Source organism: Hemitrygon akajei, chromosome 2, assembly GCF_048418815.1.
Source record: "Hemitrygon akajei chromosome 2, sHemAka1.3, whole genome shotgun sequence".
In the NCBI taxonomy this organism is placed as follows: domain Eukaryota; kingdom Metazoa; phylum Chordata; class Chondrichthyes; order Myliobatiformes; family Dasyatidae; genus Hemitrygon; species Hemitrygon akajei.
Window position 1 is genome coordinate 30,438,269 of NC_133125.1, and position 13,629 is coordinate 30,451,897.

The 13,629-nt window shown below is 39.5% G+C and overlaps 1 protein-coding gene across 4 annotated transcripts in view; it reads left to right on the top strand.

Moving 5' to 3' along the window:
* Positions 1-2,086: 2,086 nt before the first annotated feature.
* LOC140740356 (casein kinase I) overlaps positions 2,087-13,629 on the top strand; it is a 233,163-nt gene continuing 221,620 nt past the window's right edge. For all 4 annotated transcript variants that reach the window (XM_073069505.1, XM_073069513.1, XM_073069518.1 and 1 more), the window contains exons 1-2: positions 2,087-2,264; positions 8,981-9,393. In XM_073069505.1, coding sequence (XP_072925606.1) covers positions 9,237-9,393 — 157 coding nt within the window. In that variant the 5' untranslated portion in view covers positions 2,087-2,264; positions 8,981-9,236. The remainder of the gene's footprint in view (positions 2,265-8,980; positions 9,394-13,629) is intronic.

Below are 13,629 nucleotides of genomic sequence, written 5' to 3' on the forward strand. Positions count from 1 at the left end.
ATAAATTTTTAAGAATACTGTACATAAAAAATTAATAAGTAGTGCAAAATGAGAGCAAAATTGTGAGGTTCATGGGTTCATGAACTGTTCATAAATCTGATAGCCCAGGAGTGGAAGCTATTCCTAAAACATTGAGTGTGTATCTTCAGGTTCCTGTACCTCCTTCCTGATGGTAATAATGAGAAGAGGGTCCTTCATGATGGATACTGTCTTCTGGAGATATCTTCGATAGCAGGGATGCTAGTTACTATGATGGAGCTGGCTTTTGCAATCAAGTGCGTCGGCATCTCCAAAGCAGGCGATGATGCAAACAGTCAGAATGCTCTCCTTGGTGCATCTGTAGAAATTTGCTAGCGTCTTTGGCAGCATACAAAATCTCCTCAAACTCCTAATGAAATATAGCCCCTGGCATGCCCTTCTTTGTAAATGCATTAGTATGCTGGTCCCAGGATAGATCGTGAAAGACATTGACAACCAGGAACTTGAAGCTGCAGCACTTTCCATCACAGATCCTTTGACGAGGACCACCGAGTGTTCTTCGGATGTCCCTTTCCTGAAGTCCACAATCATTTCCTTTGAGTGCAAGGTTCTTGTTGTGACACCACTTAATACAGCAGATCCATCCCACTCCTGTATGCCTCCTCAGCACCGTCTGAGCTTCAGCCAACAGCAGTGGCAAATTGGCAATTTGTAGATGGCAGTGGAGCTGTGCTTATCCACATGGCCCTGAGTGCAGAGAGAGTAGAGCAGTAGACCCCATGGTTTTGAGGGTTTTGCGTTGTTGAGTTTGAACTTCCGACAGATAGCTTGGGAGATATCTTTGAAGTTGTGATGGCTGTGATGTGTCTCTTTTTTTCTCTTAACTCTTGCGTTCAGTGCACAGTGCTCTGCAGTTACTGCGGCTGCTCTAGTTACCCGGGTTTAACTCTCATCTCTGACATTGTGTCTGCACCTTCTCCATGTAGCTGTTTGGATGCCTTCACATCCAAAAAATTACTAGTTATTGGGTTTATTGGTTGCAATAATTTATCTTCGTTGTACATAGCTAGAGAGTAAATGGAGCTGGGGTGATTTGTGGCGTAAGGGATAGGGGTTGATGATGGGCATGCGTGCAAGAGAATATGTTACAGGGAAATAAAGGGGGAAATGATATTGCCCTGAGACCCAAAACAAAATAACCTTTCTCTGCTGGAAGGAAGTATGGAAGAAAGTGTGGGATAATTGAAATATGAAATATCAAAATCTGTAATGATGAGGCTGTGGGAGGAAATGCAGATCCCGAGATTCTCTGATCTGGGTAAAATTCATTAATCATTTTGAAAGAAAAATTAGTAGCGGGTGTTTGAAGATAAAGAGTACTGGAGGGTGTTGGGTTGCACTGAGAAGCTCTGCTGCGGAAATGTTTTTGTTGGGCTAAATGCCTGCTTGGTTGAAGGCATGTGCAACGAATCGTCCATTATATACTGTATTGTAAATACATCTTCACCTCAGAACACTGTAATCTCGAACATTTTACAATTGATATTCACTCTGCCAAACTTTCATCTTGATTGGAGCCATAGAGTATAACTTTGTGCATTACATGTAAGTGTAGCTGCAATCACGAATTCTTACAGTATGTTTCTGAATTGAGTTTTGAAATTCACATTTTTGGATTGCAATATAGATTGATTTAAACACCCTTTTACTTTAATAGACGAGGAAGAACTGAAACTTCCGTGTTCTGTGGTTCAAAGCTATAAACAGACGAACTTATTTTTTCGGAGTAGTGCATTTTACGTTTTATTTCATTCAATACTATTAGCGAATATTTAAAACGATGCAAGTAGCTAATAATTATCAATAATTCTGTGGTGTTATCTTCTCCCGGTATTTTTCCAGGCAGTTTGTCTGAGTGTTTATAAAATCCACACCATTCCGCGCAGGGACTCCGGCACTGTACGTTTAGCCCGGTGGCCTGCCCCTTGTGTGGGTCGCCGGCGTTGCAGTTCGGGCTTGCTTTCTGCTGATTGGCGAGCCGGCTGTCAATCAGAGTGTTTTCCCGGGGATTTCCGCTCTCGCGCTCTGTGACTCGGAACATTTTGTAACAAAAAAAAGCAACCTAGCGCCTGGTGTTGGCGGCTGCGCGGCCTCTGGTCAGACTCGGAGCCAGCAGAGCACAGTTCCCAGCCGGAGCTGCATTACAGCCTCCTGTTCGGACCGTGGGAGATTAGGACTCTGTTAAACCCTCGCACTTTATACCCGAGCGCCCGCAAAATATCCAGGTCTGTGCGCGTTTCTCTTTAGTTTTATACCAACCTGGAAGTGTGTGTGTGTGTGTGTCTTTTCCTATTTGTGTTTACCGGAGGGTGTGCGTAAGCACATTATATCTTTTTCGAAGTCTTGGCCGTGTGTAGTTTTGCCTGTAGTTTCTCCTGCACGATGGAAATCGCCAATTTTAATCCCAGTTTGGGGGTTTGTTAGAGGTGTTGGGGGGGGGGGGTTACAGTGAAGGTTATCAATTTTATTTTCCGCTGACAACTTGAATCATTTATGGAAGGCAAAAGGGGAATTGTAATATTGGTTGATTTACAGTTTTTGTGTGGCAAGTGATTATTATTTAAGGCCCGCATTGGGAATGGAACCGATGGGACACTCCACCCTTCCCATTGGAGTTAGCTTTATGTGTTTGTGTCGGATTACTTACGGCATTCAAAACTATAAGACAGAGAATAGGTTGATCATATCTTGGATCTTGTGCTTCAGAGTGCTTTGTGGCTAGCGCTCATTATCTTGCTTCATGTTAAGAAAACCTACTGGCCCCAGCCTTGGTCTCCTTCCTGTCTCTGAGCTTGTCACTGCTTTGGGTTGAGCCCAAAGCCTGTGAATTTACGTAGCTAGCTTGCGTTTTATTATTGCAGAACTCCCGGTGAGAAAACTACCCGGCAATAAAGAGCACTGTTCACAGGTTTTAATGAGTAAGCCTGCAGATGACTCAGTTTACTGTACGATGACGTTAAAGTGGCAGTTTCCAAACAGAATCGTCAGAGCCGATGATTTCACAATGTTTGTAAATACGATTTAGGAAACGAGATTGCATTTGGCGAACGGGTTTCTTACACTGCAGTCTTATTTAATGTGAGGCTGGTAATCGCAGTATTTAAATAGCCTTTTCTCAGTGAGGCCTGGAAGTTGTTCTCCCCCCCCCCCCCCCATAATTTCTGTGCGCTTGCATTAATAGGGACCTTCGTTGTAGGAATGTTGGAATTTCTATGTGTCGCTTTCTATTATTTTTATGAGCCTGTTTTTTTTTTATTGGCCTGGATTAAGTTTGTTGGAGCTGATTCCCAAAGCGAGCCATCCGAGTTGTGGAAGTGCCGGACAATGCAAACAGAAGATGCTTGGCCCGCTGCGAATTGTGATTTCTCCCATTCAACAAGTGAACTGAGTTGCAAAGGACAAGAGGCCCGCCGCGCATTTGATTGTGGCTAACCAAGGCCTTTCCTTTTAACTCACAGAAGTTACTAGCTCAGTGACCATAGTCTTGGTTTTGCTGTTTGAGAGAAATGATCGTTTTGCAACGTCTCCTGTTTATCAGTTGCTTCCTCGTATGCTGTGCAGTTAATTTGAAGCAGGAACATAAAGCGGCACACCGGATTATTTTTGCAATCCCTTACCATTCTGCTAGAGTGATGAGGTTTACTGTCCTCGGCAGTGATGCACGGCTGGTGAGGCAGGTCCAGGCGGTCTTGGTGACCTGCGAGCGTTGTGGACCAAGGCAGTTCTTCATTCTTCTGTAATTTTTTTTTTAAACATACACGCTACAAGAATTCGTAGAGGCAAAGTCAGCATCGTTGAGTATTTGTACTTCCTTTAATCCAATGCACCAGTAGATCAGAAAACATTGAGGTAGTTCGAAAATATTCCACTGCAGGCAACAAATGGACAGGAAACCCAGGCGCGTTTCTCGGTTTTCCGACGACGCAAAACAAAATGGGGAACTAAATGGTATAGGGAATGGAAATAATGGTAACGGAGAGATGAGTGAACAAAAAAGGGGCAGGTCTAATGGGAAGTTATTCGATGTATAGTGTGAACAACCTGTTTTGACTAAATAAAATAGTAATGTTAATATTGAGAGGAGATGTGGGGAGACCTGTACACAGAATTTAGAAAATTAACACAAGCACATTAAGTAATTGCCTGTATTCTTGCCTGAAAGCTGGAGTACAGGCTAAAGGAACCTTGCTTTAAGTTAGTACTTGTAGTACAGTGTCAAAAAGAGCAGCTGTTTGAAGAAGAAAGGTTTGAGTGGAATGTTGACAAGAATAAGTTTACATATCAATGGACAAGAGAAAATCTGCTGATGCTGGAAATCCAAGCAACACACAAAATGCTGGAGGAACTCAGCAGGCCAGGCAGCACCGATGGAAAAGAGTACAGATGATGTTTCAGGCTGAAACATTGACTATTTTCTCTTTTCCATAGATGCTTCCTGGCCTGCTGAGTTCCTCCAGCATTTTGTGTACGTTGCTTATATATCATGGAAGAATTTTTGGAACTGTGAGGGCTACACAGGGTGTATGTTAAGATTCTGATCCCTCTGGAAATTGTATAATTAGGGAACATTGCGTCAGGAAATTGTCCAAGTCATTTGCGGACTGAGATCAAAGCACAATTCCTTTCTGCGGATGATAATGAATCTTTGTATTTGAGAAAGCTGCAGAAGTTGTATTGTGAAGAACATTGAAGACATTTTACCAATAGAAAGGTTGTGAGAATTATGGATAATATTTTTCCTATGGTGGAGCAGATATATTTATATGTTCATGATTTAATGACTTCTGCCACAATTGAAAATGTATTCCATCTGTGATATTTTGTAAGTACACTCATGCTTCTGTAATTTAACTTGAGGATTACTTTGTTTAAATCTTAAAGTTTATAAAGCCTGGATTGGGATTAAATGAGTCTTATGTTTGAATTAGTTGCTATAAAACTTCTGCCCTATGAAGGATGATTACCGTATCCCTTTTCCCATTTTCTCTTCCACTTGCCTTGTGCCATTTTTGAGATTGGTGGTCATCTGTTGAGTTTGGTGGACTGATGTTTGTTGAATCCATGTGCATTTGACACATTTAGTTCAAAAGAGTCTGCAGAGAAAATTAACTAAGCTGTTGTCTTGTGAGTTTAAATGTTTGTCTCGAAGAAAGGGATCTGGATTTTAGGCAGAGATTTGTCTTTGAACCTTGTGTCATGGGGATTTGGATTCTTTTTGTTTTGCTGACACTGGGTTAATTAGCTTGCTAGTATATTCTTCGACTTGTAAATATAATGAATTTGTGGCCTTTTAACTTGTAGATACTGATGCATCTAATGCCAAGCTAGAGGGACTAGCGGTATATTGTGTGTAAAAAAAGAGTAAAGACAAGTTTTAAATTAAAGCTTAAAAATACTGCTTTTACTAAAGTTGTGGACTTGGTAAGTGGATATTTTCAGTTTTTTTTTGTGTCCTGTCGCTTTCTTTTGCTCCTGTAGTTAATCACAGGGTCAAGTATATTTCGGCTAAAATTATCTCCTGGAGTTTTCTCTTTTTCTCTCCTGAAGAAATTGAATTGCACTAAGAAATGATTCTGCCAGTGCTTTTGTGGTCTATTTCTAAGTGAATTTGCATGCTCTGTGTCGGTGGGACACTTGAATCAAGGGGAACATTGCAGAGGCCTGCCCTTGGTGTTTCTGTGAATTTCCCAGATCCTAGCTCATTTGCCTGGCCTCGGGCAGTGAGATAGATTGAATCATTGTCAACTCATTTTCATGTTGAGGCATTTACTTTGTCTTGCAGCAGGAGATTTCCTCTCTGAACAGGCCATTGATTCTGTAAAGTGGTAATGATTATATTATCTATTTTTCTTTCTCCATTCTTCAGCTGTGCGTGAGTTTTGGACACAAGTGCCATCTCACTGCCATCTGCTCTTTCATAATAGGATTTTATTACTTAAACCTGTACTTGAGAAATTAAAGCAACACACACAAAATGCTGGTGGAACGCAGCAGGCCAGGCAGCATCTATAGGAAGAAGTACAGTTGACGTTTCGGGCTGAGACCCTTTGTCAGTACTTCTTCCTGTAGATGCTGCCTGGCCTGCTGCGTTCCACCAGCATTTTGTGTGCGTGGCTTTAATTTCCAGTGTTTGCAGATTTCCTCGTGTTTGCGCTTGAGAAATTAAAGTCTAGTTGATTCTACACTTTCCTCCATTATTCTTATTTCTTCAGTTATTTTCCGAAAAGGCATTGGCTAAAATTAAAATCACAAAACATGAAAATAATGAAAAACCTATTTCAAAATATAAACTGAATCTGGTGTGTGTGTGTGTATATATTTCAAGTAATCTAATTGATTATAGTGATGGAGGAACAAGATGCAGTGGCTGGAGTATTGAATGCTCTGTGGTTGTGCTGATGCATTTGGCTTTGTGCTGTATGGATTGTGGTTCTATGTGAAAGAGTTCGTTTTTTGGCAGGTAGTACAACAGTGGGAAACTGTTTGTGGCAGGTAATTGGACACCAGTGAAGAGGAAGTGAACATGGAGCTGCAGTTGCACATGCAATTAAAGATCTAAAGAGAAGGCAATCCATCCTGACTGGTTTTTATAGCCTTGCTCCCCCCCCCCCCCCCCCACTTCTTTTCTGAATCATGCTTTTTTTTTGGGTTGGAAGTTATTTGAAGTTCGAATAAATTTTTCACTGCTGAGTTACTTGCCAAGTTGTTTTTTTTTAAAGTGAATCACAAGTAGTTGCAATTAATTTTACTTTTCTCATAAGAAAGTTGCTTATCATTGAAATGTCAGATCAACGCATACAATAGGAAGTGAGTGAACTCTAGTAACAGCTATGAGTTGATCACCTTGTTTGTTTGCGTGTTACGGAAAGATTAAGCAAAGTACAAAATTGCCTTGTAATGGAAGAATTCTTAAGCTATTGTGAAATTCAGCATTGGAAGTTATTTTGGCTTTGGACGATACTGCAGAAGGTGTTCATTTTGTGTTGGAGATTTTCCTTTCAGCCACTGTTCAGATGAGGGGGGAAAACAAGGAAAGAAAATGCAAATATCCTGACAGCAGATCAGGGTAACCATGCATAGCTTTTGAACTGAGCTTTATTTTTGCCAGTAACTCTCTGTTTCAACTCAACCCAAGTCTGAGTACTCATTGATAGAATTGCAGCAAGAAATTTCAATTTTGATTCAATTACTTTGATCCTGTCAGATCCGTTTCCTCAGTGGATTGTAAACTTCTAGTTTTTATTCTTCAATTTATTTGAACGACAATCAGTTTCAGAAACTGGTGAGTTTTGGGAACCAAGTCATGTATTAGAAAATTTGGTAAGATCAAATCTTGTAGTGTATGAATCAGTAGGTTCTCCCAAAGGAAATGTATCTCTTCTGAGTGAGGGATCTTTTTTATTGTTTTTTTTAAACTTGACATTCTGACAGACTTTGACTACAATCAGTTTGATTGGAGCAGCAACTTGTATCCTGCAATCCTTTTTAGACCATTTTGAGAATTTGGAGGGTTCCAATGCATGGCATTGTCTTATAAAAAGCATTTTTCATTTAATAATAAAATTGTGCAGTTTTTCCATTTTAATTATTCTAAAAGGCACATTTATTATTTCCAATTGTTTGAGTTATAATTAGTTTTTAATTTTGAAAGCATTTTACCAGTTTCAATTAGCTGGAGCACTGTAGAAATGAAATTCCAAATATTTGTCCTTCGTGTCTATAGGTATGTTTCTTCACTCACTCTTTTATATAAAAAAAATTCTTACTTTTAGAGCCGGTTTCTTCAATTTGAAGAGTAAAAATGGGCAAATAAACACAAGTGGAGAAGGTTTACTGTCATTATTTTTTAGTTTTCTGTCATCTGAAGTTATTGCAAGTACACAGTTGAATTCTCTGATTTCAGCCAACTGTTAAATATGTTGAAAGATTGTGATGGAAAATTACCATAAATTATATCTTTGACTTCAGTTTTTTTCCCCTAGAAGTTCTGGTGCTTCACTGATCTGGACAGTCTTTATTTCAGAGTGTATACCCTTCAAGAACAAGAATTCTTCCCCAATCCCATTTTGGAAACAATGCTAACTGCTGTAGAACCAGTGCAGCTGTGGCCTGACCTTGTTTTCCTGAGTTTGGAACTGAACCCGGAATCTGTCTGGCCGGTCTGTCTTGATGCCATTGTACACAGTACATTCACCAAGCAAATTATTTGGGTATGCGTAAAAATGAATGTAAAACAATATCTTAACTGCTCTATTACTCAGATTATAGCATTCCGAGAAGTGAAATTGGTTTTGTCCTGTAAAATTGACCTACAGCAGTTACCAGGGTTGTCTGCGAAGAATAGGACATTTAAAAAAAAGATTGCATTTGCAGCTAAAAGAATATGTATGTAAATAACTTTCAGGCTTTTTTTTGATGCTGTACGTGGACTTGCTATGGAGAGAACATCGGTTACTCCATTCAGAATTTTAAAAAATGTATTTTTTCTATTTAAAGATTCGGTGTGGAACAGGCACTTCTGGTCCAACGCGCTGCGCCACCCAGCAACCCACCTATTTAACACGAGTCTAATCACGGGACAGTTTACAATGACCAATTAACCTACTAACCGATACGTCTTCAGATTGTGGGAGGACACCCACGAGGTTCAGAAGAACGTACAAACTCCTTACAGGTGGCGCCGAAATTGAATTCTGAACTCCAGGGTGTCCTGAGTTGTAATAGCATCGAGTTAACCACTACGCTACTCGTCCTGGTGTATAGAATGCCACGTTCTCTTAATATATCTTGAATGCCATATAAAACTGATATTTGTCAATTTGAGATAGTCTGCATTTTGTGCTTTAAGAAGCTAATAGTGTAGATATTCATGCTTATGTGTCATTAAGTCAGATTGCAAAGTGACAACAGCAAATGATTGATTTTTTTTTTAATTTTGCAGGGCTGCAGCGACTCTGTGAACTGTTAGTTGGGGCAGCCATCTTGTACAAATGTTGGAACTTGTTCATTACTGTTGTCAATACCAAGGAAGATTTTGCGAATGGGATGAAAATGACTTTTGAATTCTCTGCCAGCGATTGAACAGGCTGAGCTGCTTCACTGATTTGGTGGCGGATGATGCTTCCGCTGTGGAACTATACAATCTGAAGTTGCATAACCGAGTACATACAGAAAATCGCCATAAGTCGGAGCTCATTATGGAGAAAACTAAAGATAAAGATAAAATTGATGAAAGGTCTAGAATGACAAGGAGTGGTGGAAGAAGTGCCCATAATTCTGGTGTTTTAATGGTTGGACCCAACTTCAGGGTTGGAAAGAAGATAGGATGTGGCAATTTTGGAGAACTTAGATTAGGTAAGAAACTCCATTACTCATATCACTGAAAATTGTCTGAATTTTTCTGCAATTACTGAAGTGTTTCATATATTTTCTGATTTCCAAGACACCAAATTTACTTTATTAAGCTTTGGCGAGCTGATAAGATTATGAACAAAACTGGGAAATTTCTTGTATCGGGCAGGTTTGGGATTCTGTCTTTTTGATGACATTTTATCTTTTGTTTCTCCTGTACTAACTTAAACCCAGTGTTAATCAACACCCAATAGAGACCAAATGTTTTCAACATTCGGAAAAGGGTTCTCTGCAAATGTGAGCTCAGCGGTGTAGGTTAAAAGATGAAACAATTCAAAAACCCCTCTGAAGTTGGAGTTTAGGGAAGATCTCATCAAAAGAAAATTTGAGTACATTTGGAAATTCATCTTGTGAAATCAAATGAATAGAATGGTTCCTCCTGAGTTTCATTACCTTTTGATTGATAAACATCACTTGAGGCCACTTGACTGAACTCATCTATTCTTGTTTGTTCCCATCCTGCTAAGAGAGGACACTGGATTATCAGTGTAACATTCTGTCTGTTTGAGTTTGAAGTATCAATCTCAATGTTGAAATCAATGTTTCTGGGGTGGGAATTCACTGTGTGATACACGGGCATGAGTTTCTGAGATGGTGCCTCTTTGGAGCTAAATTTTAACAGCATCTCTTGAGTTCACCAGGCTGAAAGTGTTTGGCAATCTCATTAAGTTCAAGCACTTCAGCTGCTTTTGTAATTTATTTGCTTCATCCTGATGTTCGGAAAAGGCTGTACTGAGTGTTTTTTTTTTGTCTTTATTAGTAGATAAATCCTAATGCTTGGAACATCAGAATTTGTTAACTCCTCTCTCAGATAACTGTAATCTCGGAGGGACATTTTATTCAATATTAAGTTGGTAAATTGCGTTCCATCAGGTTGTAAAGAAGGAGAATATAAACAGTGTACGCAAACTCGCAAGAAGTGTGAAGTCTGTCAATGAATTTCAGATAATCAGGAAATATAAAGCAAGTGACAGAGTGAAGTGAACTTGGACTTTTTGGAGATTGAGGCAGGAGAAATAATTATAGGTAAAAGGTAATAGCAGACTTAAATATTTGGCATTGCTTTTTATGGTAGAAGGTGCCACCAAAATCCCACTAATAAATAATAGGGGAGGAATTAAATACCATCACCAAAATCAGAGAATCACTGAGGCAAACTAATGGGATCCAAGTTTCTTGGATGTGAGGATTTGTATGATAGACTCCTAGAAGGGGTAATTGTTAATTCAGCACTAATCTTCCAAAATCTCTGAATTCTGCAGAGGTATGAAGGTTTGGAAAACTGCCAATGTGTTGCTCTTGATTCAAAAAGTGGGTGATTATAAACTAATTAACCCATTATCTAGTAGTAGAAAAATATTTGATGTAATAGTAAAACATATGGAAAGTCATAATCTGCGTAAACAGATTCAGCGTGGTTTCAAGAAGGGAAGACAAACTGATTAGAGATCTTTTGAGGGAAGATCAGCTGGAGCCACAGGTGTGATTATATTTGCATTTTCAAAAGGCGTCCAAAGTGACAACAAAAAAAGAAGTTTGCAAGATGAGTAATCACAGTGTTGGGGATAATATTCCCAACTGGCTAGCTAGCAGGAAGCCGCAAGAGAGGTTGGAGACTTCCAAGCTGCCAAGCACTTCCAGCTTGGCAGCTGGTGACCAGTGGGATGCTACAAAGATCAGTGTTGGTCGTGCAGACCTGTAGGGTTTACTGGAGTGAAATGAGGGTAAAGTGGCATTTATGGATCTTTATTTATATTACAAAGAAGGGTGGGGATTGGGAGGGAAGATGCAAGTGGTGTACGTCAAGATTAATTGTTCATACCCCAACTTTCTACCCTCGGTATTAATGTGTGAAATGTAATGTTCACTTTTGGAACAAAGAATGATTGTAACGCAGAATATTAAATGGAGAAACCGCACCAAGTTACAGCAGGTAATAGGAGAAATTGTGGAATACTGACTTTTGTTTCAAGAGGGTTTGCTACAACTGTACAGGATAACAGCAAGGCTATATCTAGAATACGGTGTACAGATTTGGGGCCCTTATTTAAGGAAAGATATATTATTGAGGTGTCATAAAGGTGGTCCTCGCTGTGGAAAGATGATCTTGAATGAAAGGTTGAAGAGGAAAAGTTGAGCAGGTTATGCCTGGACTCTCTGGAGTTGAAAAAAATGAGTTAATCATCAAAACATAAAATTTTTAGGGATTTTATATGGTAAGTGCTGAGAGGATATTTCCCCATCAAGAGTGAATGGGAGAACTGGGAACAGAGGCCATAGTTTCAGGATAAGGGGCTATTCAGGTAAGATTGAAGAAGAATTGTTCTGTCTGAGGGTTGTGAAACTTTGGAATTCTGTTCTAGAAAACTGTGGAGGCTGAAATCTTGGATACAGTCAAACATCCTTCAATTACCAAGAGTTATGGGGTAGGGCAGGAAAGTGGACTTGAAGTAAGTTCGGATCACCCATTGTCTTAGTGAATGGTGCAATGAATCTGGGGCTAAATGGCTTAGCTCTTTTGATAATCAAGGGAAAATATTCAGTTACAAGGCAGTAATACTGGTGGAACACTATCTGTTCAACAAAATGCTTTAGAATGGAGTCATGCTTTTGGAATAACTAAAAGGGAGACAGGAGCTCTTACAGTACCAGATCTGAGGAACTGTTGATAGAAACAGGTTTTCTCTTATGAGATAGCAACTTGGTCTTCAACGGTATAAACTGATAGATTGGCTATTCAAACAAACTTAAAATGCCAGTGTGAAGATTGGTTGGTGAGAAGAAACCTAGTGTAAAACTTGTATAGGCAATCAGGATCTAATTGTTTGTAGATTTGGGCCCACAATTCCAGCCTTGAGAGTCAGTGGTATTTGCTTTTGGTAGTCGTAAATCTCATGCCAGTGCGCATTAGGCAGAAGTATTCTTGAGGCTAGGAAGCTTACTGAGAACTTTTTTTCTTTGTATTCTGCGCTATATTTGGGTTACAAAGCAAATTTAAATGATTAAACTTCTGCTTTGCGGTTTGGCAAATTTGAATCTCATTCTTGTGAGTGGACAATTTGGCAGTATGTCTTGAACTTGGATCACCTAGAATTTAATTTTATAGATAGTAGTAGCACATAATTTATTTTATTTTGCACTGCTGATAATTTCCAAGTGAAATAGCAGAATTTGACGAGGTAATTCCTAGGTGTTATACCTAAACCTTTTATATGCTTCATTATTGTGCCTATTTCTTGACTTGCCAAAATGAACTGGAACTCAAAGCTCCATGTTGTAGTCATTGTGGAGGAATCTCAGTTGAATCAGTAGTTTCAAGCTGGTCTGTTGCACTTCCTGGGAGATTATGCTGATTTTGAGACACCTGCACATGCATCTTCTGAACTAATTGCAGATTACTCAGCCTTCCAACTATCAAGGAGCATGCTTAAACTACCAGGGACTGCTTTCTTATTCACAAAGATGCCCAATCCATGAATTCTTTGTTAACATCACTGACAGTGTAGTGTTTTTATGGTATGATAAGTGCAATTCTTTCCTGCCTCATTATTCGTGTGCTCTCCAATCATAAATAACCAAGCTCTGATACAACCAAGATTTATGTTAAGTACTAGGAACGCAATAGGAAATGTCTTTTGGTCTCCTTAAATAGTCTGCAGTGCAGGACAAACAGATGCAGAGATTTATTTTGCAAATGAAGATGGTTGAGGAAGAACAACAAGACTCTTCAGGCAGAGCCTAAAGATCAGGATGAAGGTACCGTCTATCGGGGGATGTCCCTAATCAGCTTTATCTCACAAATGAGCAGAGCAGGAAAGCATTGTCATTGTGGGCTAGAAGGAGCTTGCAAAACCTAATCCTGAATCGGGCTCCTGTCAGGTGGCTCCCTAACTTCACTCTCTATTAAGAGTTGCTCTTCTAATATCAAGTTTCAAAGAAGATGAGCATTTGAAAGTGCTAGAGGCAGTGAGGAACAACATTTTATGAGATTACCTTTGGGACTGTTTCTGTTTTATTTTCAAATCCCTGCCCCGTTAACAAGTTTTCACAAGTATAATGCTGCAAAAAACTTTGCATCTGTTTGTCCTGTGCCACAAACTATTTCAGGAGACCAAAAGACATGTTGCACTTTTCCACTGCTCTCCTGGTACTCACGTGGATCTTGTCAATCTCTTCCTT